The sequence below is a fragment of the Hippocampus guttulatus genome, chromosome 18 (genome assembly GCF_054856545.1).
Source record: "Hippocampus guttulatus isolate MCC_2025c chromosome 18, RoL_Hgut_1.0, whole genome shotgun sequence".
Lineage (NCBI taxonomy): Eukaryota > Metazoa > Chordata > Actinopteri > Syngnathiformes > Syngnathidae > Hippocampus > Hippocampus guttulatus.
In genome coordinates this window covers 3,328,111-3,355,477 of record NC_141278.1, presented here as the reverse complement: position 1 = coordinate 3,355,477, position 27,367 = coordinate 3,328,111, and the positions used below count along the sequence as shown (strand labels likewise).

Sequence of the window (27,367 nt, the reverse complement as noted above, 5' to 3'; positions counted from 1 at the left end):
TCCAATTAGTTATGACACGCCCGGCTTGGCCATCACTGGCTGCAGATGATCACATGACATTTCTTGTCCAATCAGTGCCGTGGGAAAATTAGTTCGCTTAGTTGTCAACGTGTGACTGTCGTGATAGTACGTTGTACAATGAATTAACTAATTAATTAATTAATTAATTAACTGCAAAGAATAATTATATACTGTATATATTTCTTTCTTTTTCACTAATGAAGGGTTGGGTGAATGTGCATATTAACTGGTTGGGTTCGGTACCTGTAAGAAAGTTAAGAGCCACTGGTCTAGAGGCTCACGTTAGTGCCGTTTACAGAAGCATAGGCAAACTGGTGTAAGAAATGTCGCCTTAATGCTGGGCTTTACTTAATGACAAAATCTTGGTTCTACAAAGATATGAATGTCTGTATTTGATTGACACGCACATTGAGGTATTCATTCGACAACTTCTTTTTTTCATTATTTTTGATGCAGCAGATTGGATGGCGGGCTGGTTCCGATTGACCCAGCAGTGTACTCTCCTACTGCTCTTAATTTCTGATGAGGATGGTTGCCATACTCTTTTTTGCAACTCATCTACTGTGTTGCATTTCACAGGTTGCATCAACGCACGGCGAGCATGATTTGTCACTTTTCCTTCCGTCCTCATTTGAAGGCTCACTTCAGCTTTTAGTGGGCTGGCTCTGATGTCAGCCGGCTGGTTGGCTGTCTGGATGCGCGATGCGAGAGTGCAGCAGCAGGACACACACACACACACACACACATACACACACCGCCGTGTCTGCACGCTTTCCTATTCATACTGCAGCCGTAAGGTCGCCTCTGCGAGTGGACTGGATGCCGTGGAGGGCGAGGACAAAGTCGGATTAAGCAACAGACGCCCGAATTTGGCATCCCCTCCTCCTCCTCTTCATCCTCCTCCTCCTTTCCTCCATGTGGATGGGAGAGACACAGATTGATGAAGAGCGATAGAGCACGCGCAAGAGAGGGAAAGCGGGGGGACTGCAGTACACGCAGGGTCTGGATGAATAACCATGGCAACAGCAACAGCGGCAGCGGCAGCAGTAGCGGTGCAAGCGGAGATATAAACATTGCACAGGAGCCCATCCATCCGCATTAACTCACTAGATCGTCTCATTTCCTGCATCACTGCTAAGGTAACGATGCCGAACTTTGCTCTGTCTTCATTCGGTTGTGTGCATGCATTCGGGTCGGTCCGTGCGCGTTCGGACGGTACAGAGCAGACGTGCCTGCAAGGCAGGCTGCACGAGAGACGGAAGGTCTGATTATAGACAATGATTCCAGATGATTCATACTGTACATCAGTAGGTGCTATTTCTGGCCAAAGCTAACGAAGCTTGTCTATGTAATGTGTGCAACTTTCCGCATCTTTTACTCAAATGCATCACTGTTGAGTTAACTAGAAGTCAAGTCATGAAAGTAGAAGACCTCCACCAAAGCCTGACGATGCTCAGTTCGTTGTGATTCGCCAGTGCTACCGTAACTGCAATTTGTTATTAAGTCCTGTAAAAGTGGGCAAAAAAGAGGTCCTCGGCAAAATACGATGTCCTTTCTCAGCAGTTTGCCTGCTGTTTAGCAAAGTTTTGTCAAAACTGGGCAAGTGTCAGTGCGAACAAACATCATATATTGGCATAATGCACTACAATTCCCACACAACCTTTCTTAATGTGACGATAAAATAAATGACATATTTTGGGGAAAGATGCAATTCAAATGGATTCTTCCTCCAAGCATACCCGAAGTTTGGTTAAAATAGCGTACTCTTGAAATATGCCCAAAGTAGAACATGGAAAACAAGGGAGGAACTATAGTTACTCGGGCCAAAGCCTTGTCTAATGGACAAAACGCGCTTGGCTGCCATCTTGTGGCATATATAAGCACTTGCCAGCCATTTTTGTGTAGCTATCAGTTTTCGCTATTCACCGGAGGATCACTGTCCAGCACACGACTGAATTAGTTCTTTTTTGACCCATGGCTCACCAACACATTTTTTAAAATGGTCGTGCTGTTATCATGCTAATGGGGGAAATTATATTTCAATGAGACATCATGACACTATGTTCTTTTTCAATGAATGAAATAACGAAAGGAAGACCAGAGTTAGAATGCCGTATAAAATGGCTGCAAGTCCTATTATTTTTTGCACAGATGCCACAGTTCCAAACATCAACGGTCTAAGAATAGAGGGGACTGTAATCACAATGAGGTAACGTGTTGCATTCATTTGTTGCGGCCTCTCATGTGACTTCTGCTGCTGGGATTGCAACAGCAGAGCAGGAGAGCAGAAGATCACGTCGGTGCCTTGCAACAGGCAGAGAACAAATAGTCGCTGTCATGCCTATCTTAGCGCATGACAGATGGAATGGCGCGCCAACAAGTTTGCCACGAGGCGGCTGACTGCAAGCTGTGAGTGGAAGGTCGAGAAAACGTTTCGCGTTATGACGTCCCTTTGCCCACTAAAGGATCGATGTGCTTGGTGTTGGCCGTGACACGTTCAAGCACTGCATTGTAATGTCATAATGGCGTTCATACGCCACCGTCAGGCTTGTGGGGGGGGGGGGGGGGGCAGGTTTCAGCAAAGATTATGACATCACATGATTTCTGGCTCAGTGTTTTCCTGCCAAGGACACATTGTCCCCTCTTTTAGTTTCTGGGAAGTGCGTGGCTTTGTTCAGGTGGGTAGAACAGCTGTTGTGTTCGCGTGGCACAAATGCAATACAATTGTTCAAAATGCAAGCTTGCTGTTTAAAAACAAAAACAAAAAAACAACTAACAAACGAACAAAAAAAAAAAGCTTTAAACGGAGGGTGTCCTCTGGTATAATTATACCTCGATGACCTAAACCCAAAACTATTGAGTTCCTAGCCAGAAGCATGATTTTGGTGTAATCATGCAAAAATGATCAAACCACATGAGAAGTCAGTCATTTTCGCATTGTTGTATAAAATTAATACCCGCAAACTTGGGAGACTAATATCCACGTGGAATTTTAAAGTCGTTTTGGAATATTGGTATTTGATTTGTTTTTGTGCCACAATGTAAAGAAGAAACACAAAAGAAATGTGACTGTACACTGTTACTTAATCTGCTTCACACCAAAATAATACCTGTCATGTCGAAACAAGAAACACTTTCAAGTGACGTTTTTTTTTTTATTTGCTTAAGAAGATACATTTACAGCCCGCAAATAACACAAGGAGATATTTTCTTGCTCCAGTCGTCAAAAAAGGCATCACAGGCCAGCGCGGGTGAATGAACGGCAGCCGCAGGCCTTTCTTGTTGTCAGCGTGGGCACTTTGCTGACATAATTAACTTATAATAAATTTTCAAGCTGAGCCTAATCATAAAGTCGGTGTTGTCTGCCTGTGTGTTATGTAACCGGCCCATTACAAAGATGGATTGTTTTGGGGGAAGACCGTGTTAAGTCTTCTTTGGCAGTACACAATGTGCACTCTACTGCTCCCTGCCCACCCAACACATTTCTCGAGAAGAACGATGCAAAAATGAAGGAATAAGCCAACACCGGCAAAGTACAGTATTTTTATCTTTGTCTTTGAACGCAACGCTTCTGTTCTTTGGCGCCGCGAGTGTCCGCCGTCGTGCAGGCAAGTGCAGACTCGGCAAAATGAGAGAAAGCATTTGCCATGATCGAATCGATTAGGTTTCGATGCATTCAATTCATTTAGTTTCTCGGCGATTCCAAAATTGTCCGTTTTTGGAGAGCACACCCACCTTGCCTCACTGCTGCCCTGCACTTGGGTCCTCAATCACACTTGTCCTTGACACACTTAGTGCGAGGCATTGTCCGTCTCTTAAGTGGCAGCAGAGTTGATTTGCTTCTATGCGTTTTAGCCGTGCCCCTGGAGAATATAAATCCATGTCTGTTTTAATCCAAATGGGTTCCGGACGTTGTGGGTTAAACAGAAAACAAACATGCTTTGTTTGTGCCAGTTAGGCCCTCAGGCTGTCTGTGATGCAGGAAGTGCGCGGATTTCGGCCGTGATTTGTCAGGGCGCTCATTTTGAAAGCGATAGAGCGGGGGGCGTCAAACATACGGCCCGCGGGCCGGAACCTGCCCCCAAGGAGGTTCGATCAGGCCCCGGAGGATCATTTAAAAGTGAAAAAAAATGCATAAAAGACACGTGAAATGTTTTGTGCAAGGGATTTTTTTTTCTTTTTAATTTCCTGTATGTTCTCTTTTCACAGGTGATGACTGGGATTATACCATGTCTGAAGTACAGGGAACATTGGAGTTTTCCGTAGAGTTGCACAAGTTTCATAACGTGGATCTTTTCCAGAGAGGGTAAGGAATGTTGTACCCCAACCTATGGCTGACTGAGCGCTAAGGTTCATACATTAGATTGACTACCCGCACATCGCAGTACGGTGGTGCAGAAGTAAAATCATCTTCGTTCAGCGTTGCACTTACAGCTGTGATTGTCATTAACGAATGGCTATCACCGATAACTGACCCACGGTGTGAACTTTAAAATCCAATTTGTCTGCAAATGAAAATGTCAAAACCTTTCACCTCTCTCAATGCCGACGGCCAATTACTGCACATATTAGGTATGAGATTGAAGCCTTGTCACGTATCTTAAACCTTTGGGCGGGGAGCGGGGCAAATCAAATTGTAGTCAAATCATGAAACGGGGAAAATGTAATTCTACTAATCCTTTCGGCTGACTGTATGAATTCTCATGAGGACATTGTTAAACAAATTCCATGCTTTTTGAAGATAAAGAGAGCATATTAAAGCGTAATTAAATCTGAACGTCAAGATGGCTGAGGAATACTAATAGCGTTTGGCCACACAGTAATGCCGTAGCTAAAACCAATGCAAATCCTGATCTGAAGGTCTGCTGCACCAGCCAACGTACACTGGTTGATTTAAATGATGAAGTTCGAATGGAAGTGAGGCAATCGCAATTAGCGCCACATTCATATTATGACTGCTGCGCTGCGCGATGTCATTTAGTATGAATCTGTCCTTTGCCTCCAACTGTTTCCTAATTATGTCATTGACAAAATGCGAATATACTTGCGGCAATTCATACAGAGGATGGATACGAAATTCCCCCATACGACTTGTATCTCACTGTCAAACCATCAACTCGTATTGACCCATGTCATGCCATCACCTTCTATTATGTGTCCGTTGACCCTTTTAAAACTTTTTTTTTTTTCTATGCATGTCTCTGTCAAAGCTTTCATCTTTGGAAATGTCACGAAAGCAATGAGGCGACACTTATCGTAACTGCCACAATTTGCTCTCCCTAATTGCCCAATGTGTCCCCAGAGAGCCGAGACTTTCCTTTTGCGTAACGCGGCATCGATTTAATCTGCTCCTGCTGCTGTTTTTGAATTCCCATCATCTGGAGTGCCCTGTAAATAAAACATCTTGAACCCCTTTCAATTGACATCAACATATTTGGGTCGAACGTGAATTTCTTTTTCTTTTTTAATCACGTGCTTTTAGGGTTAGTGTTAGTATTTATGCATGCTTTTTAATTCCATGGAATTGTTGTCACATATGTCTAATTCCTCTCCATCAGGTTCTACCAGGTACGAACAGGGTTGAAGGTCTCCCCTCGGGTGCTTCACAGGTTAATAGTGACAACGCAAGATAATGCAGGTGAGTACCAGCGATTGAGGATCGCATCTTTCGACATCACCAGGAATTTTCGGATTTGTGCCGGCATAATCCTTAACCTGCTATTTTGGTTCTCGCTTATCGGAACCACATAGAGCAGAGCATATTTCTGCAGCAATCAAAGCGCTTTCGAGTAGTTTCTGAAGCCGTGTGATGACTTCCTCCTCTGCACAATCTACATTTTGCAAATCTGAAATACAATCATGTGCGCTGAATTTACATCCTTGACGTCTTGCTTTCTCTTTCTTGCTGAACCTTCCCGAGCCTTACGATCCGCTTCTCCAGTAATCCAGGAAACCAATTCACTGCCAATAATGATTCACAGTAATAGCGGTTATTTTTAGCTTCTTCGAACTGGCGAGGCGTGTGCGTGTGCGTGTGCGCGTGTGCGTGTGTGCGTGTGCGTGTGTGTGTGTGTGTGTGTGTGTGAGGGACTGAAAATGTGTGGATTATGAGGACCTGGTTCTGAAAAAAGTCATTGTTCCTTAGAGGACACTTTTATTTTTATTTTTTTATTAAGTATTTTTGAGGATATTGATGTTAGAATTTAGTGTGCTGAAGCAGTGTGTGTGTGTGTGTGTGTGTATGTGCGGGTTCGGGGGTCACGGCGGTTCTGACTTTAATTCATCTAAATCCTGGTGAGATGACAGGAAAAGGGAGTCACAAATACCACTGGTGAGACGCGATTTTCTTGCCTCATTAGTTTATGGTTTGAGTGGAATTCTAAATAGGACATAAATCTTAAATAGTGTAGTGCTTGCCTCAGAGTGTAAATTATTGAACATTCGTTTCAAGGAGATTAATGAATTTCTTTCAATAAGGTCAATTTCTGAGGTATCTAAGTCTGTGATATGCTTTATTCAAAGTGGACCTTGTTGAAATTAGCCTGCTTTGTGGGAGTGTTACTACCAATGCTAGTCATAACAAAGTATGACTAGCATTACCATGGCGACGGTGGGTTGTGCTCAGGTGTGACTACTTGTTGAGATCCCGAGTTTAAAAGTGAGCCAACATAAAAACAGTATACAGACTGTGTTTTCATTCACGGAGGCAGTACTTCATTTGTCAATAAGGGCCCTATGCCCCGTGGTGTTCACAATGCCTTCGCCTTGATCAAACCCACCACCTGCGCCCCAACTTCGACCTATTTGTAGCTGCTGAAATTTGGCAGTCTGCTTTCTGTCATCCAAATTTTCAGGTGCGCCGGGGGCGTGTAATAAAAGACGCATAACTGCATTTGTCCCCGAATGAAACGAATGTGCCAGTTTTTACACCGAGCGCGCGTGTGCCTGCCTATGAAAAGAGGGCCCCGAGTGCGGAGATCTTCACTCGGTATGTGGCGCATGCAGTAGACACACCTGCAAAAAAATAATTGACCCGTATAATCTTGAAAACCAAATGAATGAGATCAAAAATACACACGATATGCTACAATTGTACAGTATCTACATTTTACAAGATGTAAGCATTCACCACAAAGGCAACACAAAAAGGAAAAGAAAAGATCATTTACACATTGAGGTACAAATTTGCCTCACTCCAGCTTTGATTTGTCATTTTATAAACAAGTAATACATTCACCGTCTGTTTTATGAAGTAAAAGTGCACACTTTATTCATATTTTGAGATCTGAGTCCGCCACCTTTTTTTTTTCTGCGCTGCGACTCCTTTCACAAGGTCATGAATTAAACCCGTTCACCTCGTGGGCTGATGGCGGCGCAGAAGCAGCAACAGGAAATAATCCTTTACTGTGATCTCTCTCGGGCTCTCAAAGCGCACGCTTGACATTTGAGTTATTCGGCCCTAGACAAGCTCATCGCGTGTATGGCGGATTGCGCCAAACACTCAACTGAAGCATTTCATGATGGCCATTCGCTCGCAATAACATCATCATTTTCAAGGCGGGATGTCATAGTATCATGAAGAGCAATTGTATTCTGAGATTTTGTGGGTTTTATTGATAGGATGGACACACAAGCATGCACACACACACACACGAATATACACACACTGTGATACACAGCAGATGTAGGATACCGAAGGCGATAAGCAGATTATTTCTGGCACAGAATCGCGGTGACTAAAGCTTCGGGGCATTTCAGCAAGTTTTAAAGGGCAGGATGCGATCACGCCCCAAAACGTGTGCAGACGGAAGCGTCTCATTATGCACTAAGCGTTTGATGTGTGAAAGGTGCACGTTTCACTTCCGTGCGGCGTCGGCCCGGTCAAAATGGAGTCGTACACAACAAAATGTAAATATATCAAATCCTAAACTATTTCTGTTTGCGATGTGTCATTATTAAAGTTTAAACAGCAGATTAAAGCGATCTTGAAGGATTATGAAAGTCTCGTTTTGGAAATTTAAGATTTATGAAGGATCTGCCGACATTATTTGACACAGCAGCGCACGCACGACTCGCACGCAGCCAGCCGTCCGGTTTGGGGCTGTTTAATGCGACAGGGAGCCGCAGCATTATCAGGAGGGAAGCCCCGTGGAGAGGAGCAGACTAGAAAGACCGAAACAGGCAACACCGTCTCTGCGGGGACGTTTCAAAAGCCTCACAGCTGGACAGCGGCGCGGTTTTATTTATTTTATTTTTTTTGCACAACTGCTGTTTTGTTTCTTGCACCTTTGAAAGAGCCTGTCATTCGTTTGCTTCAGGCCTTCAGTGTGTATATGCCCCGTTTTTTTTTTTTTTAAACAAAATATATAGTGATAAATACATGTGAAGTTTTAGCTGGAACCCAGTACAAGTAATGCATCAGAAACTCCACTCATGTAGTCGTATTTTTTTTTTTGATGTACTTATTTAAGCATCATTCGGTCCTTTGATAGGGGCCAGTGGAGATAAAAAGCATTCGCACACCCGTTTAAATGCCAGGCTCGTGTGATATTAAAACGTGAGACCGAGATGAATCATTTCAATACATGTCCTTCCGTTTATCATGTGACCTACAACCCGTACAACTCAATTCACACAAACACTGACTGCTGAAGAAGTTGAAAGTCAACTTAATGGTGGAGAAAGTAAATGATTGGGGGGGGAAAAAAAGTGTTAGCAGGGGTGTGTAAACTTAAAAAAAAAAAATTTATTTTGTCCTGCTTGTGGTGTTGCTGCACCAACGTTTCCACATTATGATGAGCTGCCGTCTAAGTAGAGTATAAACAGGCCAACAAACAACTCTGATTTTAACATGAATGGTCACGTAACATAAAATAACATGTTAACATGTGATCGTAACATGTTAAGATAACACTTTGTTTTGTCACAAGTTATGACAACACCAATGGGACTCAATTTGCATCTCTGCAGCTCAACCTTGTCATGTTCAGTGAACGAGGGTTTTGCCTCCGCCGGTTGTAATGTACAGTATGTCGTCTTGTCGCGCAGCAGGCGAATGCAGCTTCAGTTCCCCGGGGGTGTACGACGGCACCGTGTTCGGACGCATATTTCAGATCCTTTACCGGAATGAGGATATCACCGTCAACGACGGCATGCTCTTCAAAGTGCATCTGCTGCTGGATGGAGAGAGGGTGAGTCAAACATGACATTTTGCGCACGCGCGTACACGGGCAGATATTTGTGTCCTTTCCAGATTCGTTCCGTGACTGACTTTTGGGGATGGCACACAAAAAGAAATGTTACGAAAGTGGTTTACCGTTCACAGCTTCCGCTACTAATGAGCTGAATTTAGCAAGGGTTGTTAGTGGAAAGTAGGGAGAATTGTGCATAGGTGTGAATGAATGAATTTGGCATTGTCATCCTCTGAAACTGTAGCTCTTGAGTTGAAAACGTTATTTTGTGCGCCTGCTTCGGTTAGCCATCAAACCTTTTCACTCTGATTGACGTTGCCGCAGAGCCGTATTTTCAACTTTTAATACCGCGCATCATTTCCTTGCGCGCGTCATTTAGCTTTCTGCGTCAGCGTGGGTGTGACTCATGCAAAGCCCTATTAGCAGCAGGAATGTACAAATTGTAACTAGTAATTTTTTTTCCCCCAATAAGCACGGTACATGTTGTTCATAAAAATGAGTGTACCAGTGCTGGTGTGCGCAGAATATAAATCCGCATAAAAGTCGCCTTTTTTTTTTATGCAAGACAGAGGAGCGTAAAGGCATGTCGGGTGTCGGCAGCGAGCTCTCCCAAAGGCTCTTGGCTCATTAACCTTCCGGAGGTTATCTGTTGCTCGTACCCGGCGACGGCACAGACAAAAATAGCCACTCGCTTCCCCCTCGCCGCGTACGCGCGATTCGTGCCGGATCGATGGCGCTGGCAAAGATGGCTGTTTACTGTTGTGTGGGAGGCAGCGGGGTTGCACTCTGATCGCCGCCGCCGCCGCCGTGTGAATCTATTAACACGCCTGCTTCATTTGCGACCTTCAAAAGACTCCCATCAGCCCCATCTGCTTCTCTTTCATGCCGTTTTGTTTTTGTACTATGCTGGCCACCTTTGATTTTATGGCACATGAATTCACTTACTTTGCATAAGATTAGAAGACACGCAGGACGTCACTTAGGCAAGGCAGCTTTATTTATCGAGCACATTTCATATACAAGGTCACGCCATGTGATTCACATCCTTCAAAATACATTTAAAAGCATTTACAAACAAATGATGCTAAGACATTCACAAGCGAGAAAGTTAGCAGTTATTTCCATTGAATGCTTGAAGAAATTATGGACTCGAATTTCGTCTTTAGAACGTCGCAATTTCCCATGGGATGGTCGCTCACGTCTTGGCAGTGGTCTGCTCGCTCTGAGTGTTCTTGTCTTTGCAGCTGGGGGAGGCTCTCAGCGAGGTGGACTTCCAGCTGAAGCTGGATCTTCACTTCACTGACAACGAGCAGCAGTAGGTGTCATACCAGTTTTGGGGGACAATGGAAAAACATCAACAACTCGCGTGGAACCGTTAGAGTCACACATGCCTCATCATCGATGGCCTAATTTCCCAGGTTGGCCGACATCGTCTCGGTCCCGTTGATCAGCAGCCGCACCCTCAATCTCCACTTCCACCCGCAGAGAGGCTTGCATCATCATGTTCCCGTCATGTTCGACTACTTCCACCTGTCCGTCATTTCCGTCTCCGTCCACGCCTCACTGGTTGCCTTACATCAGCCGCTGATCAGGTAGAGTAAAAGAGGCCGTTCCGCATTGGCGGGGCTGCTGCATCATATCAGGAGGCAATCAAAATTTGCAGTTAGCAGAATATTCTTTATTTGCTATATATATATATATATATATATATTCTGTATTTGAGCGTGTGTCCTCTCCGTACAGCTTTGCTCACACAGGAAAGGGCTCCTGGCTGGGGAAAGGTTCACTGGAGAGCACCGGTGACCAAGCGGCCATCTCTGTGGAAAACCTTGTCTTTGGAGCAGGATACTGCAAGCCCGTCATCTCTGAGGTACGGCTCAATAAGTCCAGTCCAAGATAACATTTTGACGTAGGGGAGGTTGTTCCGGCTTGCCGATGCCACGTGGCGCTGGCGGTGTGATCTGTTTGGAGACGGCAGACTTGATGGATTAGAATGCCATTTGCGCGGGGCCGCCATAACGATGCATTAAGGTTCTGCCACATTGGAATTATAGATCTTGGATGAGTGTCATCCTCGCAATTGGTTACTTGAGGCTGCAAAACCAACGCAGATTTCAGGGCTTAAAAACTGTGCTGATGAGTGGAACAAATGGACCTCTAAATATCTGCTCTGATGATGGTACATTGATACATTATCCATCTGGCGTTACTTGCATTACCGAGATCATGTACAGACACATTAATATCCTCTTTTCATCTTTCTGGCCCTGGTCGAGTCGGATGACGCTCCCCTTGTTTTGGGGCGGGGAGGTATACACGAGCTTTGAAATTAGTTTTCTGTCAACCACTAATTCACTCATCCATCCCTTGAACCAAAACATGCAAAAGTGCATGTTTTTCACACACATAGTGCAAATTCTTTCTCTCTTTCTCACTCTGTCCGTCTCTCTCGCTCTCTCATTTTATCCCACAGACATGACTGACTACACGAATTGACCACTCTATGAATCCCTACAGCATCAGTTTTTAAACTTAGATCTCAGGTTCCTTTAGATCAGGGCTCGGGAGCCTTTTTGACTCGGAGAGCCATGAAAGCAAAATATTTGGAAATGTATTTCAGTGAGAGCCATATCTCTATTTTAAAAGTGAATTCAACAAAATGGCAGTATAATAAGCCTCTGAATGTCATTCTGTAAAATAATGTTGTTATAATACTCACCATGAACGTGATAGTTTTCCGTTCCTCGCGATGGTTAAGCGAAGCTAGCGGAATTATAGTCAGCTAGCCGGATCGGCACGCGAAGTTGCTGCTGGCTAGCTTGCACCCTGCTCAGTAGCTTGAACGCTTCCTTTCCGTCGTCTCCCGCGGGTTATTTTGATGCCAACGTAGCATGGCGCGTGTCAAAGTGCCGCTTTACATTCCACCGTTTCGACCGTCATTGCAAATCAGACACGCCGCAGAACCTGTTCTCTCCACAAAGGCGAATCCTTCGGTCCGTTCGTCCTGAAGTCTACCAGACTCGTCATCTTTTTTTCTTTTCGCCATCTTATTCGTTTCGGATTAGCTTTGAGCTAGTGACCGAGCGGGCGTTTTCCTGTTTCCACAGCAACGGCCTACGTAGGCCGGTATCATATCCAATTAAAATTTCTCCTGCCGCCAACTGCAGCCCTGAACAGAACGTGAGCAGTGAAAAATCGATGGATGGATTAAACAAGCGAGAATATTTTGTTTTATCTGCGAGCCCGATGCAATCATCAAAAGAGCCATCTATGGCTCGCGAGCCATAGGTTCCCGACCCCTCCTTTAGATGTCACAATCTCTCCATTGTAAATCTTAATGAGCGCCCCATTCGCCGCCTCCTGCTTTTCTTCCCGCCCCTGCCTGGCCCCTTTTAATAAGCTCTGGCTCTGGCTCTGGACCAGGACCGGGAGGAGGGGGATGGGTGGCGGCGCGATGTCTTCTTTTGATCCCAGTAATGAGTTGTGCTCACAAACGCCACGTATCACGTAGCTGCAGGTGAAAAGCTTCCTACTCGCTCAGTTTTATTTCGTGAGATTTTTTTTTTTTTTTTTAACTGAGCTCTCGTCAGCTTGTGTGAAATACAGTCGTTATTTTAAAAGATGAAATGTCAGTGTTTTGGTGGAAGGGGCCGCTTCCTACTTGGGATCCAGTAGGTTTTTGTGTGTTTCCTTCATTGACGATGTAGAAAATTCATAGTCAGCGACTGATTAAGTGATACACATCCATGACATTATTGCACATATTAAAAACAAAACAAAACAGCTTTTTAGAATAATAGAGAAAAATAGTATAGCGACCAGTTCAAACAAACCCATAGCAAGTTTTTCACCTGTCACTCGACAGCCTCGCAGGCTGTTGATAGAAAAAGAGAATTCTGAAAGTAAACATACAGGTGTTCCTTTCTGGTTTTCTTATCCCGCACTGCTGCAATTACAGAGCGCACACGCGTATGATGATAGGGCCAGAGTCTGAACTTGCCTGGGGTAAATTATAGTATGTCCGCCGATACTCCAGGCATGAGCTGTTGTTATTATATATACCGGTATATTTTTTTTTTAAGCAGGAGAGCAAACATTCTTACCATAACTGTGTTAAAGGGGAGATTTTATGGACAACTAACTGCTTTCTAAAAAGCCCGGGTGTGCAGGGCCTGTCCTACCTATCAAGTGTGAATTTACACAACCAAGAAAGATTTTTGAGCTGCCAGCAGTGAGAAAATGACATTTGTTTTTGCCCCCCTGTTTGCGCTGCGTTGTTTTCATATTTATACGAGAGCAAAACCTCCTTTGGCACATGCCGCGGTTGAGCAGTGGCGAAAGTTTGCAATAATTCTTGATCTTTGTTTCAGTTATTTCGACACCAGGGAATCATTTCAAGAATGAAAAGGAAGCATGACGTGTCTCCTTTCTGGCCATTCTTTAGTTGTGAAAATCAAGGTCAAGAACAAGGTCACTGTTCGTCCCGTCCCGCTGCTCTTCATGAACATGTTGATGTGCCTTTGCGGTTCCCGGCAAGCCGCGTTGAAGGGCCGTTTTTATTTTTCCTCCCGTCTTATTTGATCGTCCAATTAACCTGACTTTGCCAAGTGGGCAAAAAGGCCCACTTTTAAACGCAAGGTCAGCAGCTGGCCATCGCAACCGTTTCCGTGGCGGCTATAAAGTTCAAGTATGTGTACATGGCTGTTGTGAAGCTAGGGCCTTTTTCGGAGGAGGCGACCGCTGACCTACATCGTGGCTGACATTTCCCTACTCGGCTCTTCCCTCCCCAGGGGAGCTTTTATGTGCCGAGTGAGGAGTGCCTGCAAAGAGCGCACACTTGGCACAGAAGACTGTGTCGCCTCCTGCTGTCCGCCCACGGTGGTCTTAGCCGCTACTGCGCCGCGCTGATGAAGGAAGTCCCGCAGCTACAGCAGATGCCGGTGGACGCGGGTGAGCAAAGTTCCACAAACGAGCTGATCATCTAAATCGCAACATTTTGCTGAAATTCGTCTTTGCTGTGTGCAACTCCCGCCTGTGATCAATCACGTCTTGAGTCAGCACTAACTTCTACTTTTCTACTCTGCACCGCTTGCTCTAATCGCAGAGGTCCTGCCCGTCGAAGAGATTCTAAATCAGCTCGCGATAGAGTTACAGGTATGCGTGTTAAAAACACAACACACCACACTAATGCTTTAGGGGGCTGAAATGGTTGTAAACCGTGTTAAGTTTTTTCAGCAAAACTGTATGATGCACTCATTTCTTTCAGCAGCTTCCAAATTAAAAGCAAAGTCTGTAGACCTGAAGAAAAATATATCTGGGAAAAAAAAGAAGAGTCGATGGATGAGCTTGACACACGGTCGAAAAGACATATCAGTGTGTCTGCTGTCCTTGCCTCTGCTTCAGTAATTATAATCATTTCCCGAAAGACCGAAAATGGGGGGCCGCTTTAGAGCCCCCGTGAAACACATCGGACAGTATTGAGAAGTACGCCGGTCACGCCAAGAAACACGCACGAGACTAAAGCGGCCCCGCCCTCTGTTGTCCACGCCAGCTGCAGGAGGGCCGCGAGAAGGTGGCCGAGCAGATCAGCAGGGACGTGGGCCAACTCTGCACGCGGCTGACCGCCCTGTGGCGTTGCTTCCTGGAGGCGGCCGCGCTCAACCCCCACGTCCTGTCCTATGTGGCTCAGGAGCACCACACTCTCAGGGTGAGAGCCACCGAGACAGCATTATTAGTATTATTATTTTTTTTTTTTTGTCCACATATTTGAGTTTTTATTGTCGTCTCTCCTTTGTCGATTTTATTTTGGTTTGTTTTTGAACATTTTTATTTGTGTCATCCTATGATAGTGCTGTTAGTTCCACAAATAGAAGCAGAAACCTAATCGACTTGCGCGCCTCAAATCTCATTTTGTCGACAACCACTCTATCTCCCGTGTAATCAGCGGCCCATTTAAAACCAATACAGAAGCTCGTTCGCCGCGTCTCTCCGCGGGGCGATTTTCACTTTGTTGCATTTGTCTGGAAGTAATGAACATGTTTGCCTTGGTTTGAAAGTTACCCCGTGGTGGCGGAATGCTGGCAAGCCTTCGCTCGTCGGTGGATTTTCAATTAGCAGGTTTTCTGTCATTATTTTGGCGGGGAGGTGTAAAAATACACCCGGAATCTTGTCCCGCCGGCGATTTGTTGTCATCGTGCCTGAGTTTAGACGACGGAGCGCGACTAAATTAGAGGAGGACAAAGGGGGTGAGCGGCCCCGAATGAAAAGAAGACTTTTGAAAAGTTTCCCTTTGCGCTTTTAACTCATTCAGTACCAGCCAATTCTAGACCAAGTCTGAAAAGACGTTGAAAAACGTCTTTGGGAGTGAATGAGTTAATAGCAGCCCGCGACGTTTTTAACCGCAGTCCGAGCCTCACGGTGTGTTTCGTTTCCCGAAGGTGAGGAGGTTTTCAGAGGCCTACTTTTTCACTGAGCACCCCAAAGAGACATCGCTTCTATTTCAAGAGGAGCTGTAAGTATCGGAACAAGATAAAACACATTTGGACGAACCTCTTCTTGAAAATCGTCATCTTTACGCTGAAGGATCAGCAGACAGGGCCAGATTGCAGCAGAAGTACGGTCTTCGGACTACTTGGCCAAAATGCCTCCTTTACCCGTCGAGTGCCTGGACATTGATGGCGACTGGAACAGCCTTCCAATCATCTTTGAGGACCGCTATCTGGAGTTTTCTGCAAAAGGTCAGTCCAACATGTTTTGAGATGCGGTACGTTCGGAGGCAAGAGTATTTGCTCTGGAACTGTCACGCTTTTGTCTTTCCAGAGCGGGTAGCGCAGGCGTCCGACGATCAGACCGACGCGGGGGCTGTCGTCGTGGCTCGCCCAAGTGGTCCGAGGGCCGAATGCTTTGAAGTATCCCAGGATGCTTCGGATAGCGACGACTGCATGGATTTGACCGCCTATGTGGCGCTCATCGGGAAGCCGAGCAACCGCAGACGTTCTCGGGACGCTCGTCCGATGGATGAAAGGGCGGAGCGGCCGCCGGCAGATCCGCGGGAATCAAAGGACAGCTCATCAGTCGAGGAAAGTTCGGGCCTGGGAAAATCTGCGGATCTCCTCACTTGTCAAACAGAAGAAGCCCTCAGGAACGGGAACGTGCATCTTATTCCGCAAGATTGCATCCATCCTTTTGATGCCTCAAAGGACAACACTAGCCAAAAGAGCGACGACGACGACGACTTTGAGATGTCCGTGCCATTAACTCAATTCGCGGACGATGGAAGTGAGGACGCTCCAGTCGGCACCGCCGCGGTGTCCGCGCATTCGGTTTCACCGTCTTCTCTCGGCGGTCTCCGAAAGGAGTTGCCCCCTCGAGGAGGTCCGGTCATCTCCAAGATGATCAAGCGCTCGTCCTCGGTTATTTCAGACTCGGGTATCGAGAGCGAGCCCAGCTCTGTGGCGTGGCCTGTTGAAACGGTCCTGCGGGCTAAACCCGCTTCGGACTTGTCCGGCGAACGGGAGATCCCGCGGCAGAAAGTGTCTCGCCACCCGGTCCTTCGCGGCTCTTTGGAAGGCCTGCAGATGGAGAGCAACGGTAGCATTCCAAGCGGAGGTATTCAGGCCTCCTTGACGTCCATAAGTTCACTGCCTTACGAGGACGAACGGGAGCACAGCCACGGTGGCAAACTGACCAAATCCATGTCCGCACCGCAGATCAGTAGCCCGGACGACGACGAGGAAGAGCGCGCGCCTTCCAATTCCGATCATTTTTCTTTGACCTCGGAGCGGTCGGAATCCTCCATTTTAGACACGAGTTCGATGACAAGCAAGAGTACCGAAGGCACCGTCGCTTCCGAAACGTCAAATCGTCCGCAAAACATTATTGAGATCGACAAATCCAGCTCGGCTCCGAGTTGCGAGTCTGCGGCGGGCCCTCAGGTTAAGGAGAGTCCTGTTCTGGACCGCCATGGCCAGGATGTAAATCATCACATGGGCGGGGTAAGTGCTTCTGCGGAGGATGTGCAGCTCGCAGATTTGGAAGCATTTCCCCGCGGGAGTGAGCACGAGCCGAGCGCTCATAAAAGCGCAACGGACCGGCAGAGCGGCGTCAATGTCGACGAGAAGCAAAGTCTCCACCGGACCGAATTTCGTAAGCAGGAGTCCAGAACACTTGCGGAAAATGGCTCTCCGCCATCTTCGGAAGGCTGCGACCTCACGAGGGCGACGGGCCACGAGATCACCTCACACGGTGACCACAACAGGACGGCAGCCAGTGAGAACGAGGTGGCGGGTGACCCGACGAAACCCTCCAAGGTGCCCAACTCGGGCTTGGCCTTCGTCAATAAGAAAATGGCGGAGGTGGTGAACATGTCGGTGTCCTGCGCGCCCACCTGTCTGCCCTTTTCCTCCGCTTTAAGAGACTCTCCGTCCATGAGCGGCATGTCCGCCCGCCTGACGACCTCGCCCGTTACCAACCAGCCGCTGGGCTCGTTTGGCATCATCTCCTCAACGTTAGCCAACCCTTTTGGCGTGGACCAGGAGGTCAACGAACGCATGCTGAGGTTTGTTTTTCCACTCGCGGATACACGATCGGGACACGCCACACCGAGAGCCGCATTCTAACGTTCTGTCCGTTTTATTTCAATTCTGTCAAAGTACGTCATGCCAAATATCTCAAAAAGCGTATGAAGATTACAGTACTAATCATACAAACACCGTTCCTACTTACAACTCTGATCATTATTCTTTTCTAGAGCTTTGTAATGCATCCTTTTTATGAGTTACATGATTTGCTTGTCTGCACACGTCCAGTTTCTTTAAAGCCAAAGAGGAGCTGTTCAAAGGCGTGAGCTTCCTGGGCGGCCTTTACAGCGACCTGCCCCTGCTGGCGTCTGACCTGCCCTACTTCCCGCCCGAGGAGGACGACGAGGAGTTTGACGACGGCATACACCTCGTGGTGTGTGCGCACGGGCTGGATGGTGAGATTTACGAGGAAGCGGCAGCTTTCATTCCCGCTTGTCAAAATAACACGATTCAGACACTGTGCGATTTAATTTGATTTTTTTATTTTATTTATTTTTTCTTCCAGGAAACAGCGCAGACCTTCGCCTGGTGAAGACGTTCATCGAGTTAGGCCTGCCAGGATCCCGGCTGGACTTCCTCATGTCTGAAAGAAACCAGGTATTTTTTTTTTTTTTGTATTGCAAAACAAAACATTAAAAGAAATTCATTCAAATCTTTTTTTTTTTTTTTTTTAAATTCTTCGCAGGCTGACACGTTTGCTGATTTCGACACCATGACGGACAGATTGCTGGATGAGATCATTCAGCACATCCAGTTGTACAATCTCACCATAGGCAGGATCAGGTCAGTTTTCGCCGAATGAAAGGACACCGGCCACAATATTAGGTACACCTTGCCGACACTTATTTCGATAACGTCGAGCCAAGTACAGCTACTGATTACGTCTGATAACACAACTACATGGTGAGAAAAACATTCTCCTTCCTCATAGTCACACTGTACTGTACTTCCTCCTCATGTCAATAGAGGACAGCAGAGACAGCAAAAATCAATTTGGACGGTCAGGCCCCCCCCCCCCCCCAACCCCTCACCCTTGATAATTTACTGTCACTGGCCAACTCCAAATTGATAAGTGACTCAGAATGAATGAAAATCTTTGATCATTCATACTCAAAATGTTTCCAAAGAATCGTTGTGTGACTGTAGCCTTAACGTCGCGACGGGTTGCCTGGTTGCCGTGAAATGAAACTATTCATCTTCCCGCTTAACTCATTCAGTACCAGCCAATTCTGGACCAACTCTGAAAAGACGTTTAAAAACGTCTTTGGGAGTGAATGAGTTTAATTGCCCTCCAAATGCCAGGAAGGAAGAGTTCCCACTCAACTTTCGTTGCTCGCGCTGCACTCTCTGGAGAGTCGAACGCATGTCGGGCAACAAGCATCCGGCTCATTTCGCGTACCGGATGTCGTGTCGACGGATGAATGAGTCGTTGAAGGTTTCGGGGTGCGTTTGCAGCAACGGCGAAGTAATTCAACGAAGTGACTCGGCGTAGTCGCATCGGCCGTAATTAATTCTACCCACAATGTGCTCTACGCGAGCATCATTAAATTGTCTTTGCGGCCATGCGAACATTGAACGAGCTAATGAAGTTTCTTTAATTAGACGCTTCGTAACCGCAAGCGTTCGATCATAAGATATTGTTGTTGTTTTTTTTTCCTGGCGCCGACAGCTTCATCGGACATTCTCTGGGGAACGTCATTATCCGCTCGGTGCTGACGAGGCCTCGCTTCCGTTGCTATCTGCCCAGACTGCACACGTTCCTCTCGCTGTCCGGCCCGCACTTGGGGACGCTGTACAACAACAGCACGCTGGTCAGCACAGGTGAGACGGACAGCCCTTGCTTTTTAAAAAAAAATTTAAGCTTTTCCAGCTCATCAGCAATTAAGTGGTCACACTGAAAAACACGCCGATGATTGAGCAATAGATTTGAGTTTGTGTCAGCTATAGAAAATAATGAAGCAACTCTTTGCTGTTGACAAAGTGTTATTGAGCTTCAATAACACGACCGGTACGTTAAATTGTTAAAAGAAATATGAGAGAGAAAGAGATCCACATGTCTGCGTGATTCTGAGGTCACCAAATTGAGACCCATTTATTTATTTTGTTCAAATCTGCCAGCATACAACCTGAACAGGATTTGTTTGTGGTGCTTGGAGCCCATGATCAAAAACGGAACAAAATTTGGCTACTTATAAAGACGACGTTCAAAATGGGCCAAGCTCTCCCCTTGCTTTACGAATATAGTTTGGTCCATAATTGTGTCTGATTATAATTAAAAATAATGATGCTCAGAAGTAAATGATCCCCAAAAAAAGTCTTCTGGTACTTATCGAGACTTTCCGAGCTTTTCAGCGAACACTGCAAATGCTCTACGTGAACATTTTGTGCTCTCGACAACAATGATCAACGGGAAAACGAATATCTGTGCGCCTCGATTTTTGAGGCAAAGTTTCACAGGATTGTATGTTTGTGGTTACGAAGGTCTGTGGTTAATGCAGAAGCTGAAGAAATCGGGATCCTTGCTGCAGCTCACCTTCAGAGACCATACGGATCCGCGGAAAACCTTCCTATATCTCCTGAGTCAGAAACCCGGTAGGAAAACTGCCTGAAACGGCCTCATTCAAATGTCGACTTTTCAATCGGCCCGTTTTTTGCGCCATGTGTTTCTGAGTGGCCTCCCCGCTGTGTCAGTGAGCGCGACGACCCGTCGCTTTGTCACGCAGGCTCGTATGACGATCATCACGGAAATGCTTTTTTGTCAAACCCACACAGAGCAAGAGTGCGCAAGCCTGACACGCCGTCAGCGAAAATGCAGCCGAGTGCGTTTTTTAAAAGCACTCGGCTGACAGCAGACCCAAAAGAAAAAGGGTTTTATTGTGTCTCGCCTGTCATTGCACTTTGGGATTGCGCTTTTGCCATTTGGAGTAAAATGACTCCCCCGCCCTCTTTCTCACACGCGCAATGCGCTCTCTTTCAACCCCTTTTGTTTTTATTTCCGTTAGGGCTGCAGTTCTTCAAGAATGTGGTGCTGGTGGCGTCGCCCCAGGACCGTTACGTTCCTTTCCACTCCGCCCGAATCGAGATGTGCAAAACGGCTCTCAAAGACAAAAGCACAGGTAGACTATCTCCCGGCCGCAGAGCATTAGCTGTGTCCGCACGAGTAAAAGCTCTTCAGATCATCCAGTGTGTTATAATTTGGGAACCAAATCACTTGAACGTGACCCGTCTGAATAATTGACTGAGAGGGCTCGTTTTTATGAGGCCATTTCATACATTTGCTGGAATAAAATTGCGATAACTGGTTGATCAGCAGAGTATTTCTTGAATAATACAATAATGCTTGTAACAATAAAAATGAATCGCAGGCATTTTTTTTCTTCATCATTTTAATATTTGCTTTTGTGAATGTCATTATCTGTGTCTCACGAAAAATTAATCGGTCGGTTGCCTCAATTTCTTCCCCACCAGGCCCCGTCTACACGGAGATGATCAACAACCTGCTGCAACCTGTGGTGGAGGCCAAAGACTGCCGGTTAATCCGTCAGAACGTTTTCCACGCCCTGCCCAACACGGCCAACACGCTGATCGGCCGAGCCGCCCACATCGCCGTCCTGGACTCCGAACTTTTCCTCGAGAAGTTCTTCTTGGTGGCGGGACTTGACTACTTCAAATAACGGTGCTTTGGTCTCTTTTTACCACCAACGTGTATGAATATACTGGACTCTTCTATGTAGATAGCCTTCGTCAGGAACCAGGCGAGCGTTTGTTGCTTTAGGGCGGTTAGCGGAAGCGCGTTAAGCGACTGTTTCAAGCGCTCACCCAGCGTTGAGTGTGAGTGTGACTCGTAGCCATGCCAATTGTAACATAAATATGGAACATCTATCCCGCATAGATGCTTGCCTTATCACTAACCTCTCAGCAGCAACACTTCACACGTGCTAACTGCGCCAACGTTTCTTCTTGTTGGAGGAATTTGACGGGCCCATTCGTCGCCGTCCGAGTAGCCTTCGCGAAGTGCACGCGCACAATGTGTCGGCGTCAAAAGAAAGTCGAGAAGAAACTTCCTGCATTCTTGCCGAGCAGGAACGCTGGAAGTTGTTTTTCCTCGTTCCGTGGCGCAAATCATACTTCAAGTGCGGCTATTAGGGTGTAGAGCAAGAATGTTTCGTCCTGGGTTTGCGTCGGATATTAGCAATGTCGTTTGACGACTGCGTTGCTTTTCGTTTCATTTGTTTTTAAATCTGATGACATTTTAGAGTACTCTAAAGCGCATGTCATAGTTACAGATCATTCTTGATCCTATTTCAGAATTTAAAATGGATTTCAAATTTCCAGGACTGGCGGCATAAACATAAATCTTTCACAGTTTAATGTACATACGGCGATACACTACCACGAACACAGCTAAATCAAAATATTATCAATGTACCTAACAATGAAACGTTATTAAATTAATGGATAGAGTTTAGCAAGTATCATTATGTCCTTAACCTGTGTGTGTGTGTGTGTGTGTGTGTGTGTGTGTGTGTGTGTGTGTGTGCAATACTACCTAAAATGTTTTTTTTAATAGGCGATACACTGTAAACTTATGTACAGATTCAATTCTAATGCATTAAATAGGCAGTATAAGAAAAAAAATTTTGCACGAAGTATTCACAAAGATGTGCTTTGGTGTGGATGAACTCAAGACCAATCTTAAAAAAAAAAATAAAAAAAAAGGCCACACCCCCTCAAATCTTCTCAGAAGAGCAGAAGCTATTGTAGCACCAAATATAGATTTCTCCATTTATTGTAGGTTTTGTCCTGAGTTTCACTTTGTTGACGTTTCCACGTCATATTTGGATCAGCGCTTATGATAGTCAAGTCTGAAACTTGTTGGTTGAGCCTTTGCACCGGTTGGATGACAAGCCCACTTTATGGGACACCCTTGACTCAACCTCCAGCAGGTTTTAGAACCACCCCCCCCCCCCCCCCCCCCACACACACACACCCAGGGCACATCCCTGCGTTTGCTTTTAACCCTGGAGAACCCACAGGGTCAAATTTGACCCCGATAAATTCTGCTCCTCAGATGCTACCCTTAAATCCCAAAGGGTCAAATTTGGCCCTAATCCTAAATTAGGATTAAAGCATTGAATATTTGAAAAAAACATAGTTTGGTATTCAATGAACATATAGCAGTCATTTAATGTAAAATTCATCATTTTCCAAAGAAGAAAAGGGTTCTTGGGTTCTCCGGGGTTAAACATGAAAAACACCGCGGGGAAGAAGGAAGGTCGCGTCCTAACCGCGTCTTTTCCAAGCTCCCCTCGGTTGTCTGAGCTCTTTGCGCCGCCAGCGAGTCGATAATGGTGCAAAGTGCTTTTTTTTTGTTGTTGTTGTTGTGCAATTAAGGTTGTCATCGTGACTGATTGCAATCAAACGCATCCTTTGAAGGAGCAGAATTGTTCACCTTCACCTTCGCAGGCCAATCTCATGTGTCCTCATATCGAGAGCGAAATCATTGATAGTTTGTTTTCTCAATTATGTTGATTTTATGTCGCCTTCAGTGACGACATGGGTGAGGACTTTCTTTGCTGATCAACTTTGGAGGTTCCACTGCGTATTGCATTCAACCGCAGTAAATTCTTGGGTAGGTTTATAAACGGATCACAAAATGTGATGGCTCAATAATGGTGTAAACCGAGAGAGACTCCTGCCCTTATGTTTGTTGTGTGTAGTCCGAGGAAAAGGGGGAAGAATTACGGGCCCCCTTAGCAGTTTTCTGTCACGCATGAAAAGACCTGCGTGTTCGGTGTCAGCCCCGGAAGATTCTTTGAGTCGAAAAATTGAATGTTAAAAGTCTAACATCACTGTGAGAACCATGTATTTATTTCATCCTGTGAAGTGTATACTTTGTAAAGTACAGAGAAAACGGCTTTGTCTGTGCCAATACGACTAAACAGATGTGACGGTGCAATTTAAAAGGAAATGTTTTGCAGAATGTCTCCTGTTTTGTGTGCTTCATGTATTGCCCTGAAAGCGACAAGCAGTATTAGACATCTTTTGAATAGATGCGTCGGTTTTTGCGTGTTCAGCGTTATTTGTTAAACAAGGAGACAAAAGCGGGATTAGTGCAAACCACTGCACGAACAAGGCGTTTTTAGCTGAAAAAAAACAACCATGGATAGAAAGACGTTTTTAGCCCCCCCAAAAAAAACCGAGCATGTAGCGTAAGGCGTTTTTAGCCCCAAAAAACGACCATGTATATGAAAGGCATTTTAAACAAAAACAAACGGCCATGTATAGAAAGGCGTTTTTAGGCGAAAAAACCCCAAACATGTATAGTAAGGGGTTTTTAGCCCAAAAAAAACGACCATGTATAGTAAGGCATTATTAGCCCCCAAAAAAACGACCATGTATAGTAAGGCGTTTTTAGCCCGAAAAAAACGACAGTATAGAAAGGCAATTTTTGCCGAAAAAAACGACCATGTATCGGAAGGTGTTTTTAGCCGAAAAAAATGACCATGTACTGTATATAAAGGCATTTTTAGCCGAAAAAAACCCGACCATGTATAGTAAGGCGTTTTTAGCCGAAAAAAACGACCATGTATAGAAAGGCGTTTTTAGACGAAAAAAACGACCATGTATAGTAAGGCATTTTTAGCCCCCCAAAAAAACGACCATGTATAGTAAGGCGTTTTTAGCCCGAAAAAAACGACATAGTATATATATAAGGCGTTTTTAGCCCGAAAAGAACGACATAGTATAGTAAGGCGTTTTTAGGCGGAAAAAAACGACAGTATAGTAAGGCGTTTTTCGCCCGAAAAAATGACATAGTATAGTAAGGCGTTTTTTAGCCCGAAAAAAACGACATAGTATAGTAAGGCGTTTTTAGCCCGAAAAAAACGACATAGTATATATAGTAAGGCGTTTTTTAGCCCGAAAAAAACAACATAGTATAGTAAGGCGTTTTTCGCCCGAAAAAACGACATAGTATAGTAAGGCGTTTTTTTGCCCGAAAAAAACGACATAGTACAGTAAGGCGTTTTTTTGCCTGAAAAAAAACGACAGTATAGTAAGGCGTTTTTTAGCCCGAAAAAACGACAGAATAGTAAGGCGTTTTTAGCCCGAAAAAAAACGACAGTATATATAGTAAGGCGTTTTTTAGCCTGAAAAAAACGACATAGTATAGTAAGGCGTTTTTAAGCCGAAAAAAACGACATACTATAGTAAGGCATTTTCCCCCGAAAAAAAAGACATAGTATAGTAAGGCGTTTTTAGGCGGAAAAAAACGACATAGTATATATAGTAAGGCGTTTTTAAGCCGAAAAAAACGACATAGTATATATAGTAAGGCGTTTTTAGCCCGAAAAGAACGACATAGTATAGTAAGGCGTTTTTAGGCGGAAAAAAACGACAGTATAGTAAGGCGTTTTTCGCCCGAAAAAATGACATAGTATAGTAAGGCGTTTTTTAGCCCGAAAAAAACGACATAGTATAGTAAGGCGTTTTTAGCCCGAAAAAAACGACATAGTATATATAGTAAGGCGTTTTTTAGCCCGAAAAAACGACATAGTAGAGTAAGGCGTTTTTTAGCCTGAAAAAACGACATAGTATAGTAAGGCGTTTTTTTGCCCGAAAAAAACGACATAGTACAGTAAGGCGTTTTTTTGCCTGAAAAAACGACAGTATAGTAAGGCGTTTTTTAGCCCGAAAAAACGACAGAATAGTAAGGCGTTTTTAGCCCGAAAAAAACGACAGTATATATAGTAAGGCGTTTTTTAGCCTGAAAAAAACGACATAGTATAGTAAGGCGTTTTTAAGCCGAAAAAAACAACATACTATAGTAAGGCGTTTTTAGGCCGAAAAAAACGACATAGTATAGTAAGGCGTTTTTAAGCCGAAAAAAACGACATACTATAGTAAGGCATTTTCCCCCGAAAAAAAAGACATAGTATAGTAAGGCGTTTTTAGGCGGAAAAAAACGACATAGTATATATAGTAAGGCGTTTTTAAGCCGAAAAAAACGACATAGTATATATAGTAAGGCGTTTTTAGCCCGAAAAGAACGACATAGTATAGTAAGGCGTTTTTAGGCGGAAAAAAACGACAGTATAGTAAGGCGTTTTTCGCCCGAAAAAATGACATAGTATAGTAAGGCGTTTTTTAGCCCGAAAAAAACGACATAGTATAGTAAGGCGTTTTTAGCCCGAAAAAAACGACATAGTATATATAGTAAGGCGTTTTTTAGCCCGAAAAAACGACATAGTAGAGTAAGGCGTTTTTTAGCCTGAAAAAACGACATAGTATAGTAAGGCGTTTTTTTGCCCGAAAAAAACGACATAGTACAGTAAGGCGTTTTTTTGCCTGAAAAAACGACAGTATAGTAAGGCGTTTTTTAGCCCGAAAAAACGACAGAATAGTAAGGCGTTTTTAGCCCGAAAAAAACGACAGTATATATAGTAAGGCGTTTTTTAGCCTGAAAAAAACGACATAGTATAGTAAGGCGTTTTTAAGCCGAAAAAAACAACATACTATAGTAAGGCGTTTTTAGGCCGAAAAAAACGACATAGTATAGTAAGGCGTTTTTAGGCGGAAAAAAACGACATACTATAGTAAGGCGTTTTTAGCCCGAAGAAAACGACATAGTATAGTAAGGCGTTTTTAAGCCGAAAAAAACGACATAGTATAGTAAGGCGTTTTTAGGCCGAAAAAAACGACATAGTATATATAGTAAGGCGTTTTTAGGCCGAAAAAAACGACATAGTATAGTAAGGCGTTTTTAGCCAAAAAGAACGACATAGTATAGTAAGGCGTTTTTAGGCGGAAAAAAACGACATAGTATAGTAAGGCGTTTTTTAGCCCGAAAAAACGACATAGTATAGTAAGGCGTTTTTAAGCCGAAAAAAACGACAGTGTAGTAAGGCGTTTTTAGGCCGAAAAAAACGACATAGTATAGTAAGGCGTTTTTAGCCCAAAAAAACGACATAGTAAGGCGTTTTTAAGCCGAAAAAAACGACATAGTATAGTAAGGCGTTTTTTAGCCCGAAAAAAACGACATAGTATAGTAAGGCGTTTTTAGGCGGAAAAAAACGACATAGTATAGTAAGGCGTTTTTAAGCCGAAAAAAACGACATACTATAGTAAGGCGTTTTTTAGGCCAAAAAAAACGACATAGTATAGTAAGGCGTTTTTAGCCAAAAAAAACGACATAATATAGTAAGGCGTTTTTAAGCCGAAAAAAACGACATAGTATAGTAAGGCGTTTTTTAGCCCGAAAAAACGACATAGTATAGTAAGGCGTTTTTAAGCCGAAAAAAACGACATACTATAGTAAGGCGTTTTTTAGCCCGAAAAAACGACATAGTATAGTAAGGCGTTTTTAAGCCGAAAAAAACGACATAGTATAGTAAGGCGTTTTTACCCCGAAAAAAACAACATAGTATAGTAAGGCGTTTTTAGCCAAAAAAAACGACATAGTATAGTAAGGCGTTTTTAAGCCGAAAAAAACGACATAGTATAGTAAGGCGTTTTTAGGCGGAAAAAAACGACAGTATAGTAAGGCGTTTTTAAGCCGAAAAAAAACGACATAGT

At 44.6% G+C, this 27,367-nt stretch overlaps 1 protein-coding gene across 2 annotated transcripts; it reads left to right on the top strand.

Moving 5' to 3' along the window:
- Nucleotides 1-23,774, top strand: fam135b (family with sequence similarity 135 member B). Of its 2 annotated transcripts, none has more exons than XM_086136077.1 (20): nt 1-1,160; nt 4,231-4,327; nt 5,580-5,659; nt 9,070-9,212; nt 10,457-10,527; nt 10,631-10,804; nt 10,956-11,082; nt 14,003-14,162; nt 14,317-14,366; nt 14,764-14,919; nt 15,650-15,723; nt 15,795-15,949; nt 16,032-17,769; nt 18,020-18,186; nt 18,297-18,388; nt 18,477-18,574; nt 19,461-19,612; nt 20,290-20,383; nt 20,794-20,907; nt 21,260-23,774. In XM_086136077.1, the coding sequence occupies exons 2-20, from the start codon at nt 4,251-4,253 to the stop codon at nt 21,450-21,452; spliced, it is 3,915 nt and encodes a 1,304-aa protein (XP_085992203.1). In that variant the 5' UTR covers nt 1-1,160; nt 4,231-4,250; the 3' UTR covers nt 21,453-23,774. The 2 variants fall into 2 exon arrangements, with proteins under 2 accessions (XP_085992203.1, XP_085992202.1); XM_086136076.1 differs by having other exon boundaries at nt 2-1,160; nt 20,273-20,383.
- Nucleotides 23,775-27,367: the final 3,593 nt, after the last annotated feature.

What these genes read in the sequence shown, in the direction of transcription:
- fam135b (XM_086136076.1), top strand. Translation starts at nt 4,251, where the DNA reads ATGTCTGAAGTACAGGGAACATTGGAGTTTTCCGTAGAGTTGCACAAG. An exon ending in AGCTCGCGATAGAGTTACAG is followed by an intron (nt 14,367 to 14,763) that starts GTATGCGTGTTA and finishes TGTCCACGCCAG; the next exon opens with CTGCAGGAGGGCCGCGAGAA. An exon ending in CTTCTATTTCAAGAGGAGCT is followed by an intron (nt 15,724 to 15,794) that starts GTAAGTATCGGA and finishes TTTACGCTGAAG; the next exon opens with GATCAGCAGACAGGGCCAGA.